The sequence below is a fragment of the Ranitomeya variabilis genome, chromosome 4, assembly GCF_051348905.1.
Source record: "Ranitomeya variabilis isolate aRanVar5 chromosome 4, aRanVar5.hap1, whole genome shotgun sequence".
In the NCBI taxonomy this organism is placed as follows: Eukaryota; Metazoa; Chordata; class Amphibia; order Anura; family Dendrobatidae; genus Ranitomeya; species Ranitomeya variabilis.
The window spans coordinates 251302011-251318054 of NC_135235.1; the positions used below are offsets into that span (position 1 = coordinate 251302011).

The 16044-nt window shown below is 51.5% G+C and overlaps 1 protein-coding gene across 1 annotated transcript; it reads right to left on the reverse strand.

Annotated features, from left to right (window-relative positions):
• Positions 1 to 4705: 4705 nt before the first annotated feature.
• DCPS (decapping enzyme, scavenger) lies at positions 4706 to 12572 on the reverse strand. The gene is made up of 6 exons (XM_077249453.1): positions 12124 to 12572; positions 11685 to 11838; positions 10117 to 10262; positions 8941 to 9054; positions 7081 to 7191; positions 4706 to 5148 (listed from the first exon to the last, which is right to left on the reverse strand). The coding sequence occupies exons 1-6, from the start codon at positions 12469 to 12471 to the stop codon at positions 4882 to 4884; spliced, it is 1140 nt and encodes a 379-aa protein (XP_077105568.1). The 5' UTR covers positions 12472 to 12572; the 3' UTR covers positions 4706 to 4881.
• Positions 12573 to 16044: the final 3472 nt, after the last annotated feature.

Here is a 16044-nt window from a genome sequence, read left to right on the forward strand (position 1 = left end):
CAGTATCACACAGGAGAGGATTAGATACACAGCTCAGCAGACAGTATCATACAGGAGAGGATTAGATACATGGCTCTGCAGATAGTATCACACAGGAGAGGATTAGATACACGGCTGAGCAGACAGTATCACACAGGAGAGGAATAGATACACGGCTGAGCAGACAGTATCACACAGGAGAGGATTAGATACACAGCTCAGCAGACAGTATCACACAGGATAGGATTAGATACACGGCTCAGCAGACAGTATCACACAGGATAGGATTAGATACACAGCTCAGCAGACAGTATCACACAGGATAGGATTAGATACACAGCTCAGCAGACAGTATCACACAGGAGAGGATTAGATACACAGCTCAGCAGACAGTATCACACAGGATAGGATTAGATACACGGCTCAGCAGACAGTATCACACAGGAGAGGATTAGATACACAGCTCAGCAGACAGTATCACACAGGATAGGATTAGATACACAGCTCAGCAGACAGTATCACACAGGAGAGGATTAGATACACAGCTCAGCAGACAGTATCACACAGGATAGGATTAGATACACGGCTCAGCAGACAGTATCACACAGGATAGGATTAGATACACGGCTCAGCAGACGGTATCACACAGGATAGGATTAGGTACACGGCTCAGCAGTCAGTATCACACAGGATAGGATTAGATACACAGCTCAGCAGACAGTATCATACAGGAGAGGATTAGATACACGGCTCTGCAGATAGTATCACACAGGAGAGGATTAGATACACGGCTGAGCAGACAGTATCACACATCACAGGCTTAGATACACGTGATTCAGTGGTGCTGCCTATCCTGGTCGTGGCGCCGATGATCTGTGAGGAAACATCTGAGGGTCGGTGCACATAATCCGTAGTTGCTGCAAGTTGGACGTTGTGTTCTTGCGCAGCGTCCAGATGTTACAGCACAGTTGATGGGGTTTCAAGAACTTCCATGTCCACTAATCGTGCACCCACGGAATCATCCACACAGACGGACATGGGACGCGTCTTTTCTCTCTCTTGTGGAGATGTCACCCGTAGAATGTATTGGGTGTGGTGCAATGAACACGAGGAGTCACCAGCGTTCAACAGCCGGCAGCGGACATGTGCTGCGTCCAAAGTGCTGCCGATCCCTGACCTTGGGCACCGACCCTGAGACGTTTGGTAACTTTCTCTTCTTTCTCTGCGCTGCAGATATTATTGGCGACATCAGATCCTGAGACGATCAGAATCAACTTTCATATTCATTTTGGCAAGAATTCTGTAAATCTCACAATGATCAGAAAGGCATAAAACGAAGGAGTCTTAAAGGACGTTTCCCTACAGTCCTAATTAAGAAAAGCTCAAAAACTTCCAGACTCAGCTTTCCCAGAGTCCTGACCAGTAACTCCACCTGACTGCACAGTCCTCCGATCCTACATAACCTGCAGATTTGCCATTACGGAGTCAGGAAAAGTTGAGTGACAGCCCGTCCCCTGGAGCATGTTAGCGCTGTCTCTGGGCAGTGGTGTAACAGGAACCTCGAGGGCCCCATACAAAATCTCCAAATCCCAGGGGCCTCTACTATCAGGGGCCCAGACTATTAGGTGTCAACTATCAGGGGCCCTAACTATCAGGAGCCCCATCTATCAGGGGGCCAGACTATTAGGGGCCCAGACTATCACTGGCCCCGACTATCAGGGGCCTCAACTATCCGGGGCCCAGACTATCAGAACTTCATCAGGGGCCCCGACTATCAGGGGCCCCGACTATCAAAGGCCTCTACTATCAGAGGCCCCGACTATCAGAGGCCCCAACTATCAGGGGCCTCAGGGGTCCTTAATACTTATATTCTTCTCATATAGGTCAAAGAGAACATTAGGTCGCCCCAGACTCCGGAGCCCCATACCCACTCTAATTACGCCCGTCTCTAGGTATCTTTGGGGTCACACACTGTATACAGGGGCACGCTTTCATGTGCACTCAGAGTTACAGGACATCGTGCAGGTAATGGGGTCCGTGGCTGGTAAATGTGTAATCCTGGGAAAGGAAAACCTGTAATAGGAGAGTAGGTGTCTTATAGAGCGAAAATGATGAAGGCGAGGAGGGGGTCAGTACATAGAAAGCAGCAGGACAAAGGGGGTTCAATGGTGCTAGAGGGGGGAGGGGTAAACTGCAGGTGACAGCTCGGATACAGGTGACAGCTCGGATACACGAATCCCATCTAGATGTATCCATTATCTACAGGAACAATGAAGCTGATTGTGAAGGGGATAGTGTTTATTAAGGGGACAGCAGTGGAGATGTCACTGTGGCCCCTACAAACAGCTGATTAGTGGACGTGCGAGAGTCAGACCCCGAGCTTTAGTATCGCGATCCATAATCCCTGAAGTTTTCCCTGTTTTTCAGCTTTTTTCAAAATTCCAGAAAGTCCCTGAGAATCCCGCATCACACCAGTCCTCCCGCTCTACTCCCACCACTCTGTGCTCCACAGGATAGTCTGATCTGGAAAGCTCCTATATGTCTACTCATCCTGGACCTCCTGGTTCATTAGCAGAATGTCACGGCCAAGCAAAAGAGGGGAGAACAAAACCCTTATTTTCCTTTCAAGATTTTAAAAAAAGTTATGGTGTTGATTATCTCGGACAACAAAGGTGTGCTGCCCATAATGGCAGACCACGCAGCTTCCCACTCCTCTCCACAAAGCAGCCCAGTTTCCACAGCATCTGGATGCTGATGATGGCGGAGCAGGGGGCCGTCGGCTCCTTCTTCCACCATTCAGCCTGTGCGTCTAAGACTCGGGGCAGCAGTAACAATGACATCACCAGATCGCGCCTGCTGTGCCGAGCCTCAGTCCACATACAGCAAAGCCGGAGCAGCACATCGGAGGCCATTATACTGTATGGGGGGCTGTGGGGGCATCATACTATGTAGTAGGCTGTGTGGGGGGGGGGATCATGCTGTGGAGGCTTTGGGGTCATCACACTCTGTGGGGGGGGGGCTGCAAGCCATCCTGTGTGAGGGTCACATCATACTGAATGGGGAATAATACTGCGCATATGGGGAGTCATAGTGTGAGGAGGAGTCCTGCTTTATGGGGGTATATTTCGGAGCATTGTACTCTATGGGCGCCATGGAAGCAGTATTGTAATGGGTGCAAACACTAAGGGGCATCAGTGGGGTCCTATTTCTGGGTACGTGCTCCGTGTGCTGGATGTCTGCGTCTATGCGCCATCACTGTGCTTACTCCGGGGGAGGGCAAATAAGGGTTCTTGTTATGGGGACCCAAGATGTCTACACCTGTCCGTTAAATTAATTATGACCCATATAGCGCAGGGTCTATGAAAAAATGGAGCATAACCCCGCGCTCCGGACAACACTCGTTTTATATGGCAGGAGGAAAGTTCTAGAGACCCCAGACATCACATTATCCAAGAACCTGAATGAAGACACATTGTTACTCCTCGCGTCACATGAATGCAGACCCCCCTTGCTCTCTACCTTTGTGCCAAGCGTCAGGAAAGTGGAGGAGCCGCCAAGACGACAGCGGGGAAAGGAGACAGCGATACCCAGGATGAATAATTCACCAGGACGCCAGTAACGGATCCACATCTGAAAGTTTCATCTCCAAGACGATGAAGAAGCGAAGTTCAAGGTCCCGTCACCGTATATAAAGAGCCATCGATAGCATCCAGCCGTGTATCCGAGCCAGCAGCGCTGGGATACATTTCTTATAAACCTGATCCGGATCACTGTATATGACTGCAGGTATAAGGGCTCCCCCGGCCCTTACGGCGGACACTGAGCCCCCCGCTCAGTGTCCGCCGTCTCCAGTTACAAAGTTTCCATTAAAGGGGTGCGAGGTCTCCTGTCTGATCACTGGTAGAACAATGGAGGTGCGGCACCCCTTTAAGTCCGCTCAGGCATTACCAATGGTCGCTTTTGCGGTCTCCTCACTTGTCAGGCGGGAGGTTATGGGGATACAGAATCTTCTGTATTTAATACCATGAATGACGATAATGGATTCTTCATGTCTCTGATGAGAAATTTCTAAATAAATCTACTGAACTTGTGTCAAAGCTTTTAGCATCAGAGGATTTAAGTTGGGGAAATACTGAAAGGTGAAGGACAGAAGAGTAAGAAGGCAGAACAGAGGATTTCAGGAAAGGTGAGCAGGTCTCGTGATGGAGGTGGCTCGGTCTGATCAGGAGGAGGCCGGGAAGGACGAAGCCTCATCTTACCAAAAATCAGATTATTGTTAGGAATCGACAACTAGAAGGAAGGTGCTGGATGCCTCCTTGGTGGTGGCTCGAGGTGACGGCCGGAGGTTGAGTGCGTTACCAGCTGCCCCCACTGGAAAGCCGAGAGTTTTGGGCTCAGCCTGCTCTGTCCCCGGTACCCCCGTCCTCTGGCCCCGGGACCCCCCCGTCCTCTGGCCCCGGGACCCCCGTTCCCCCATTATAACTTGGTTCAATTTGGATTTAGTTCTGTTTCGTGCTCCAGCTGCAGTCACACGACTCCGGACGCCGTCTATGATCGGCCACAATGACACAACGTGAGAGGAACGACTGCGGTGGCGTCACATCAGGTCATTGTCGTGCAGTCTGAAGACAGAGGGGACAGGGGAGCCAGTGCAAGGCATTCTGTGAATTGTAGTCTCCCTGCGGTGCAGCGCTCTGAGGCCCATGCACATAACCTTACAACATGGTACAAAAAACCCTTTAATATAAAAAAAGTGAAAAACAAAATACAAACATTGACAACAGTATAAAGTAGCGGCTGGGTCCGGAGCCATCATCGCTGAAGATATCAGAACGGGATCAGCAGCGGATTAAAAAAAGAACAAACCTAGAATGATAAAGTAAAAATGCAGAAGTGTCGGTGTCAGCCCCTCCCGGCGTCTCTGAACCTCTGCAGCAGCGGCTCGTCCGCCCGCAGGGCGTAGGTCAGGGTGCGGGTGCAGTAGTACTGCGCGTCCAGCTCCAGGTTCTGGATGACGTCAATCAGCAGATGAGCGCGCTCCACCGTGATCCCCGGCGCCTCGTGGCCCAGCGCCACAAAGTGTACGTGCAGATGGTAATAGGAAGGCTGGTAATGCAGATAGATCCGCAGCTGGTGACCCTGGATGCCGTACCGAGCCAAGATGGCCGCCTAAGACACAGAACCGTGCAGGAAATAAGAAAGACGGACCATAAACTTGGACACCCCATTACTTGTGGGGATGTTAATACTTTGTAACCTCTTAACACACTGCGATGTACATGGTCTCTTGCGTCGTACCCAGAAGATACCAATGGATAGGCAAATGCCAGTAACTGCAGCGGCCGGAGCGCACGCCAATCACTGGCATTAACCATTTAAGGGCCGCAATGCTTTTAACTGTTCAAAAATGAAGGAATTACAAAATTAGAAATAATAAACACATTTGGTGTTGTCACAAAACAATATAACATTAAAGTGCTTGTTAAACACTGAAAAGAAAAAAAAAAAAAAAAAACAGTAAAAATTAAAAGATGTCTGGGACCTTAAAGGGTTAAAAGTGCATTCTGGAGACGCATGCTGGATCGCTTACACGATTTGTAAGTTTATGGTCAGAAAAAAAAAAAGCATTTGAGCAGCTCAATACCACGAAAACTTCTTAAAGTGCCCTATGATCAGGATTGTGCTCAGTGACTACAGACAGTGTCAGGTCGGTGCCGTTATACTGATTACACTGATACCTATGATCAGGATTGTGCTCAGTGACTACAGTGTCAGGTCGGTGCCGTTATACTGATTACACTGATACCTGTGATCAGGATTGTGCTCAGTGACTACAGACAGTGTCAGGTCGGTGCCGTTATACTGATTACACTGATACCTATGATCAGGATTGTGCTCAGTGACTGCAGACAGTGTCAGGTCGGTGCCGTTATACTGATTACACTGATACCTGTGATCAGGATTCTGCTTAATAACTACAGACAGTGTAAGGTCGGTGCCGTTATACTGATTACACTGATACCTGTGATCAGGATTGTGCTCAGTGACTACAGACAGTGTCAGGTCGGTGCCGTTATACTGATTACACTGATACCTGTGATCAGGATTGCGCTCAGTGACTACAGACAGTGTCAGGTCGGTGCCGTTATACTGATTACACTGATACCTATGATCAGGATTGTGCTCAGTGACTACAGACAGTGTCAGGTCGGTGCCGTTATACTGATTACACTGATACCTATGATCAGGATTGTGCTCAGTGACTACAGACAGTTAGTGACCACAAGATGGATTTCATCACCAGGTATCACTGTAATCAGTATAACGGCACCAACCTGACACTGTCCGTAGGTTACTGTGCACAATCCTGATCACAGGTTCCCTTTAAGAAAAACAAAAATTTTACTTTGATCTTGGGAAGAAAAGAAATACATTGATTACATGAAACTGTAAGGGTACCGTCACACAGTGCCATTTTCATCGCTACGACGGCACGATTCGTGACGTTGCAGCGTCGTATGATTATCGCTCCAGCGTCGTAGACTGCGGTCACACGTTGCAATACACGGCGCTGGAGCGATAATTTCATGACGTATTTGCGATGTAGAAGCCGTTGGTTACTGTGCGCACATCGTATACAACCTGTGTCACACGATGCAATCATGCCGCCACAGCGGGACACTAGACGACGAAAGAAAGTTTCAAACGATCTGCTACGACGTACGATTCTCAGTGGGGTTCCGGATCGCAGTAGCGTGTCAGACACTACGATATCGTAACGATATCGCTAGAACGTCACGAATCGTGCAGTCGTAGCGATGAAAATGGCACTGTGTGACGGTACCCTTAACAGATACTCAGCTGTGCGAGCAGGACCAGGACATGACTGTTTCTATAGCCAGAAACTGAAAACAAGAATTCACTGATAGCAAGCAGCCATCTTGAAAATGATATATAATGGGAGATTTATGAAGAACGACAAACATTGAAATGTCTGGAATTGATGCAATTATTTGCACCTCCATAAATTTAATAGTTCTGATGCAAATTTTCACATAAATCTCTGTCCCTTTAAGATGTGGCGGCCCCCCGTGTCCTCACCTGCCCCTCCTGGAGGATGTTCTTCAGCAGCGGCAGATGATCCCCATTCAGGTCTCGCAAAGACTTGATGCCGCGCGGATGACAGATGGCGATGAGGTACAGATCATCCACCTAAAAGACAAGGGGCGGCAGAGACAGGAATCAGACCTGGACCCTGAGAACGCAGCACGCAAGCCCGATACAGACCTGGACAAGGCCCAGGATCTCCAAATTACTCTCGTTTAGGTCCCTTCCCCATCATACAGGAGCTGGGGGGGGGGGGGGGTATTACTCTACAGCCGACATATGGCACTAATCATCGATGTATCAGCCGCACCAGCAGTGCCCCCCACCCTGCGGCCATCAGTCTGGTGTGAAGGTAATGACCCCGCCTCCACCTCGCGGCCATCCCTCCGATATGAAGGTAATGACCCCGCCTCCACCCTGCGCCATCAGCCTGGTGTGAAATTAATGACCCCTCCCCCACCCTGTGGCCATCACTCCGGTGTGAAATTAATGACCCCGCCTCCACCCAGTGGCCATCCCTCCGGTGTGAAGGTAATGACCCCGCCTCCACCCCGCAGCCATCACTCCGTGGCTCCTGGACACTTAGTTACTGGCTCACCGTTTGGTACGGAATGTGATACAACAATTAGAGACCACATCATCACAGCCGCTGATAAGGACAAGCGGCAGATTCCGAGCGCAGGACATCAGTGATAGCGGATTACCGTATAGTTCTCAACAGTGACGATCAGCGGATCACTATACAGATCCTGAGCATAGGACATCAGTGATGGTCAGCGGATCACTGTACAGATCCCGAGTGCAGGACGTCAATGATGATCAGCAGATCACAGTACAGCTCCCGAGCGCAGGACATCAGCGATTTGTTTATTGTAAAGCTGAATGACGACCATTATGGCCACCTTTACAGCAGAGATAGCATGAGCCCTGTCACCCAGCAACGCCCCTTCCCTGGTACAGCTGCAGCTTTGCATCTATGTGTCAGCTGCACCCGGGTCACGTCTGTTCTGTGGTCCGGACTCCATGACGGCGGGTCACATCAGGCGGCCTCCTGATCCGGGGCGCACCCTTGTCACCATGATGGTTTCCCATCTGACAGCTCCACAGTTACAGAATCCCAGGAATCCTCGGCCTCGATCTCACCACACACAGCATCATTGTGTGCAGCGCCGGGATCAGAGCGGATCTCACCAGCGACACCAGGACGGGGATTCACAGGGGGACAATGAGCCCCACACAAGAGCACATTAATGGACGGGGAGAGCCTCGCTTAACCCTTACATCCCCATATTTTGTACTCCACTATTGTAGTCCGACAGAAGCCAAAGGAGAGAAAGTTAAAATAACAGCAGATGATAAGGATTGGGCAGAGTGATTCCAACATGCCCGACCCTTCTATTCCCGAGGAGATAAAACTCCATTAGAGGAGCCCAGCATCGAATCACTCCCCTCCTCTTACTGAGGATATGTGTATTATGTATGCTCAGCCAAGCGGAGTGTGCATATACAAGGGTAAAGAGAGCCGCCAAATATGTGCGTCCACTGGGGGCTGCAGGGACATCGCTCCCACCGCACCTGTTCTAGGATGGACACAGGTGGAAAGAGGCCCCGCCTCCGCACTGCCCCACCGGAGGTGTATAGGAAGTAGATGACACGGGAGGGGAGCACAACGTATATATGTGAGCGGCATTAACAGCAGATTTCCAGGCACGGCAATGCCGACCATAATCCGTGTATAAAGCCGAGATACACGGCAATAATGGCAGCAGACAGAGCCACGGACCCCAGAGGAGGCCAGACGGGCCATCACTAGTCAGCGACTACAGAGAGAGGGGCTATCCCCGGACCACCCACCTGCTTCTGATTCCACTTGAAGTCAGGTAACAGGATGAAGCCGAGCGCGGGATCCGGGTTCTCGTGGACGATCCGATCCGCCTCCGCTTTCTTCTCCAGGATGTTATAGACCCACTAAAACGAGACAACAGGTGAAGTCTGTGGCCGAGATCTCACCGGTGTCAAGATCTCTGCTGGAATGATTGAATAGAAACATTCAGTGTTCACATCTAGGCTATGTGCACACGTTGCAGATTTACTGTGGATCCGCAGCGTTTTTTCCGTGCAGAAACGCTGCAGATGTGCAAGTGATTTACAGTACAATGTAAATCAATGGCAAAAAAAATGCTGTGCAAATGGTGCGGAAAAATCTGCACGGAAAATGCAGCAGATTCAAAAAAGGACCATGTCAATTCTTTCGTGCAGATCTGCAGAGTTTCTGTACCCATTCATTCCATAATAGAAATCTGCAGAGGTAAAAACGCAGTAAATCTGCACCTGCGGTTTTTGCCAAGAGATGCAGAATCCGCACAGAAAATTCCAGAGGCAAATCAGCAACGTGTGCACATACCCTTACAGCCTCTCCTCATCCAAGGATTCTCACAGCTGAGGGTCTGTCACAATGTATCTAGTGCAGACCAGCACTGATAGATTGTTACAATGTGTCAGTCTGAGCACTGGTAGGCTGCAAATCTCAAACTGGATACATTGTAACAAACCCTCAGCTGTGAAGTGCAGGTGGTTTCCTATAAATCGTTCTATAACTATATCTGACAATGACGCTTTGTTTCATCTGGAAAATCCCTTTAAGTTTTCACCTGATCTGAAAAATGGAACTGAAGCGGCCATTGTTCCTGTGCTGCCAGCGCTGTGCAGGGCTCCGGAGCCGAGAAGAGCCACTTGTATTCTGCTGTAGAGCATTGCGGCAGTGACCCGCAGCAGAGCATCGCGGCAATGACCCGCAGCACCGCTCCTCACCACCAGCAGCTAAAAATCCAAGCAACAGCGCCCCCACTGCAGCCAGGTGACAACTCTGCACGCTTACAGCTCTCACTGGAGATGTCAGACACCTTTACCATGCTGGCTGTGGCAGGATGAGCAGGCGACACCAGGGTGCGAGCAGGAACCCTCCCCGCGGGGGCCGCAGCTTTCCTGACCTACGTTTAGCTATCTAGTGGGAGATTATTTGGGGGTCACCTGGATGCTGAAGCTCTGGGACTGGATGAAGGGGAGGGTGATGCTCCTGTAATCCTCGCCCGTCTCCGAGATGAGCTGAAGCTCCTGCCGCAGATACTTCTTAATGTGTTTCTCAGTCGCTGGACGGATGATGGTGGCTTTCACTTCTGTGCAACGGGAGACGAGAAGAACGCGATTACATGATAATATACACAGCGCACGCTGCACCCTGCGCACCGCCATCACACAGCGCACGCTCCGCTAACACACAGCGCACGCTCCATCCCACGCACACCGACATCACAAAGCACACGCTCCACCCCGCGCATTGCCATCACAGAACACATGCTCCACTCCGCGCACAACGGCATCACACAGCGCACGCTCCACCCCGCGCACAACGGCATCACACAGCGCACGCTCCACCCCGCGCACAACGGCATCACACAGCGCACCGGCATCACACAGCGCACGCTCCACCCTGCGCACCGCCACCACACAGTGCGCGCTCCACCCCGCGCACACCGACATCACAAAGCGCATGCTCCGCTCCTCACGCACCAGCATCACACAGCGCACGCTACCCCCTGCGCACACCGACATCACAAAGCGCACGCTCCACCCCGCGCACAACGGTATCACACAGAGCACGCTCCACCCCACGCACCAGCATCACTCAGCACACGCTCTGCTCCTCACGCACCGGCATCACACAGCGCACGCTCCACCCCGCGCACACTGACATCACAAAGCGCACGCTCCACCCCACGCACCGGCATCACACAGCACACGCTCCACCTCGCGCACACTGACATCACAAAGCGCACGCTCCACCCCGCGCACACCGACATCACACAGAGCACGCTCTGCTCCTCACGAACCAGCATCACAAAGCACACGCTCCACCCCACGCACCGGCATCACACAGTGCACGCTACCACCCCGCGCGCACCGACATCACACAGCGTACACTCTGCTCCTCACGCACCGGCATCACAGAACACACGCTCCACCCCACGCACTGATGTCAGGAGCGGGTGAGCCGCACACCCACCAGTCCCTCAATGTCAGGAGGGGGTGATCTGCGCACCCCCAGCCCCCCCATGTCCGCTGATGTCAGGAGGGGGTGGTCGGCGCACACCCGGCCCCCCCATGTCCGCTGGTGTCAGGAGGGGGTGGTCCGCGTACCCTCAGCCCACCCATGTCCGCTGATGTCAGGAGGGGGAGATCCGCCCACCCTCAGCCCACCCATGTCCGCTGATGTCAGGAGGGGGAGATCCGTGCACCCTCAGCCCACCCATGTCCGCTGGTGTCAGGAGGGGGAGATCCGTGCACCCTCAGCCCACCCATGTCCGCTGGTGTCAGGAGGGGGAGATCCGTGCACCCTCAGCCCACCCATGTCCGCTGGTGTCAGGAGGGGGAGATCCGCGCACCCTCAGCCCACCCATGTCCGCTGATGTCAGGAGGGGGAGATCCGCGCACCCTCAGCCCACCCATGTCCGCTGGTGTCAGGAGGGGGTGATCATGCACCCCCGGGCGCAGGACGCGCCATCACATCACACCCACTTCCCCTGGCAGCGAGCACGGACCGTTCAGCTGGGGCGGCGGGCTCAGATGGTAGACGCCATAGATGTCGTTCTTCAGCTGCAGCCTCAGCGCGGGGTCGTCAGCGAGGAGGCGACAGACGGTGTCCGCCTGGAAGGGTGCGCGCTCCAGGATGACCACGGCGTCTTCATCACTCACCTGGGGGCAGAAAATAGAGCAAAATAAGAAGAAATAACAGCAATTATGACAGGCTGCAGATAACAGGGAACAATGGACTGTATGATAGCAAAACAATAAGAACACAGAGCAGATGCAATGTCACCTAGCAAAAACGACCACTTACAGTACAGCAGCAAAGCAATAACGTTGTTACAATGTGTCTCTGCACGCAGGTGACAATGGTTCAGCCCGAACACCCCCGCTCTCTGCAGCAGTGGTACAATCCGCGGTCAGGTGTAACCCCCTCTCCATTCCCCCGGGTACCTGTCCGTGCAGGAAGATGGTCTTGTCCCTGGCCGACTCTCTTAGGACGCTCCGAAGTTTGAACCCTGAGAGCGGATGTTCTGCTCCGGCGGAGACCAAAGACTCCCCGGCTCCGCCATTCTCCACTTCATCTTCCCGCTTCCTCTTGTCTCCGGGTTGAGACATTATGGTGTGGAGCATGCGCAGTAAGAGCCAGTTCAAAGGGCCATGGTGTTGTACTGACAGCGATGAGACATGTGACAGCGCCACCTGCTGTGTGTGCAGGGAAGTGACTGCAGGGGATGAGGATGGAAGCGGCTCCTCCTGGTAGGAAGGAAATCTGTGCGGGCCCCGGGTGTAGAGGAGCATGACCGCTTCATCCGTCAGCTCTGCCCCGACATGGCCGCCTCATCCGTCAGCACCGCCCCGCCGTGGCCGCTTCATCCGTCAGCACCGCCCCGCCGTGGCCGCTTCATCCATCAGCACCGCCCCGCCGTGGCCGCTTCATCCGTCAGCACCGCCCCGACTTGGCTGCTTCATCCGTCAGCACCGCCCCGACGTAGCCGCTTCATCCGTCAGCACCGCCCCGACATGGCCGCTTCATCCGTCAGCACCGCCCCGATATGGCCGCTTCATCCGTCAGCACCGCCTCGACGTGGCCGCTTCACCGTCAGCACCACCCCGACGTGGCCGCTTCACCGTCAGCACCACCCCGACGTGGCCGCTTCACCGTCAGCACCACCCCGACGTGGCCGCTTCACCGTCAGCACCACCCCGACATGGCCGCTTTATCCGTCAGCACCGCCTCGACGTGGCCGCTTCATCCGTCAGCACCGCCCCGCTTCACCTGGCAGCTCTGCCCCGCCGTGGTCGCTTCATGCGTCAGCACCTCCCCGCCAAGGCCCCTTCATGTCAGCTCTGCCTCGCCGTGGCCGCTTTGTATCGTCATCACCACCCGCCATGGCCGCTTCCTCTGTCAGTGCCGCCCCGTCGTGGCGCTTCCTCTGTCAGTGCCGCCCCGTCGTGGCCCTTCATCTGTCAGTGCCGCCCCGTCGTGGCGCTTCCTCTGTCAGTGCCGCCCCGTCGTGGCGCTTCCTCTGTCAGTGCCGCCCCGTCGTGGCGCTTCGTCTGTCAGTGCCGCCCCGTCGTGGCGCTTCATCTGTCAGTGCCGCCCTGACGTGGCTGCTTCATCTGTGAACGGGGACAGATCTGATAAGAGACCAGACCGCCACAGAGAGACATCCGTGTGAGCTGTTACTTCCAGCGCTGACGTATGGTACAGGGTGGGAAACGGGGCCGTGCTTCAGGGCAGGAAGGTGGCCAGTGTGACGAGCATACCGCATACCTCCCATCCATCCCGGATTCAGTGGGACTGTTCCACGTCTCAGCACGTCAGAGCTTTTCTCCCGGCTTCCGATACTCGCCCGTCTCCGACGTCTTCATTGCTCCATAACTCCTCCTCTTTGGGGGTGGGGTCACTTCTCCTGACTCACTCGCATAAATTACATACTTACTTTTTCTCCAACTTATTGGGTCTCCCCAGGACACAAATTGCATCTCCATCTCCACGAACTGGAGCTCTATCTAGGAGCCGCTGCCCACAATCTTGACCTGTATTGCAGGCAGTGAACCCAGAAGCTGATTATACATGTCCATAGAGATACATCGTGTATAACAATGTATTTCTGTGGTCACTGTATACTGAGGTGAAGATAAAGATTTTTTTTGTTCTTATAAAAGTAGTACAAATAATAAGCAATGTAATTTTTTTTTTGTGAGTCTCCCCTGTAACCATACCCAGAAAACTTAAGGCTATGTGCACACGTATTCTTGAGGTCTGTGGATTTTTCCGCAGCGGATTTGAGAAATCCGCAGGTAAAAGGCAGTGCGTTTTACCTGTGGATTTAGTGCGGATTCCACCTGCGGTTTTACGCCTGCGGATTCCTATTGAGGAGCAGGTGTAAACCGCAGAGGAATCCGCAGAAAGAAATGACATGCTGCGGAATGTAAAGCGCAGCGTTTCCGCACGTTTTTTTCCGCAGCATGGGCACAGCGGTTTCTGTTTTCCATAGGTTTACATGGTACTGTAAATTCATGGAAAACTGCTGCGGATCTGCAGCAAAATCCGCAACGTGTGCACATAACCTAACATTACAGGCTGACACTTCAGCTACAGGCTGTGATGACGTAAGGGGAGAATTCTGCGCATTTGATCTGTATTGCATCGTCTGACTCCAGAGGAAGATTATACTGATAGAATACGCTGCTGTGTACAATGTATGTATTGTTATTCTAGATGGAGAATAAGGCTATAAATGTTTTACATGCTATAAAATTACTAAAAAATGAAAAACACTTGATAATGATAAAAATAATGTCATTTTTTAATGTTTTTTTTAGTGTTGAGTGAACATGCTCGGATAGCATTTTATATGAGCACACTCCGGTGTTATCCGAGCATCCGGCAGTGCTGGTAGATTATGTCCCAGTCCCTGCAGCTGCATGATTTACAGCCGTTAGACAACCTGAACACATGGGGACTCCCTAACAAACAGGCGATCCCCTCATGTGTTCAGGCCGCAAATCAGCAGCCACAGACACTCATACATACCGTAATATACGAGCACGCACCCTTGGATAAGGCGTAATTCGATCACATTCGCTCATTATTATGTTTTAAAAATAATAAACATCATAAATTGGCAAATAACATGGACATATTTGATGTACCTGTAATCGTAACGCCCCACGCAGCACAGTGATCAGATTATTTAAGGGGATCGGTAAATACCGTGATTTATATTTTCTATTAAACCCATAAAAATGTAATAAAACTGTAACGCTGAGGTCGTGTTCACATGCTGCGTTCTTTCTGCTGTTTTTTTCTTCCAGGTGTCCGCAGCCCACGATGCAGTAATAGTCTCCTCTGATTATTATGTGCTTACTGCTTTTCTTTTATGCATTTTAACCTTATTAGATTTTGGGCAGATATTAAGCAGAGTTTTTAATGCTTTTTTAATAGTACAGAAAAGTTTTTGATTTTAAAAATGCAAGTGGGTTTTTTTATGTGTGTGTTATGTTTTTTTTTTTTTCAGCAGACGTTTAAAGAGAAAAAATACACCAAACCGCAGAGTTCAGCAGCATCGTCCGACCACAGAGAGCGGAGATTTCATGTATCACGTCCACTTTGCTTGGACATATACTCCATGTTCATATGTTGGGTAAATGCTGAGTATTTTCTGTTGCTTTCTTAACTGTGCAAACAACCACAAGACGAATTTCATCACAAGGTATCATTGTAATCAGCGTCGACCTGAGCACAATCCTGCTAAGGGCTCATACTCACTTGCGAGAAATACGGCCGAGTCTCGCATGTTGAAACCCGGCTCTGCCGCCGGCACCTGGGAGAGGAGCGTGCAGCTCCATGTTTTGCTATGCGGCCGCACGCTCCGCTCTAGAGTGCCGGCGTCAGAGCCGGGTTTTAACATGCGAGACTTGGCCGTATTTCTCGCAAGTGAGTATGAGCCCTAACTCGTCCCTTTAAGGTTGAACTTCAGATAGGCAGATTTTAATGGACTCAGAGAGAGGGTAGGAAAGGTCCAATGGCCGGATCTTCAAGAAGGATGGGAGATTTTACTAAATGAAGTTCTCACTGCACAATCGGTAACAATCTCGAAAAGAATGAAGAATTGGAAGCATTTAAAGAGACCAGAATGGATGAACACAGAACTTATCACTTGTTAAAAAGGAAAAAAAATGAAATGTATATTAAATGGAAAGAGGGGGGAATATGTAAAGACAAATATACTGCTGACTGCATGGAATGCAGGGCAAGAGTTAGAAGAGCTAAAGCCAGTAATGAAGGGAGGCTTGTAAGGGAGAGAAAAAGCAGTAAGAAAGGATTTGGGCGTATGTCAAAGCATAAGAAAAGTCACACATGAT

Excerpts from the sequence above, each read along its gene's own strand:
- DCPS (XM_077249453.1), bottom strand. The coding sequence starts at position 12,471 with ATGCTCCTCTACACCCGGGGCCCGCACAGATTTCCTTCCTACCAGGAG. Across the intron at positions 11,839-12,123 it reads CCATCTTCCTGCACGGACAG|GTGAGTGATGAAGACGCCGT; the intron begins GTACCCGGGGGA and ends TTCTGCCCCCAG. Across the intron at positions 9,055-10,116 it reads CCCAGAGCTTCAGCATCCAG|TGGGTCTATAACATCCTGGA; the intron begins GTGACCCCCAAA and ends GTCTCGTTTTAG.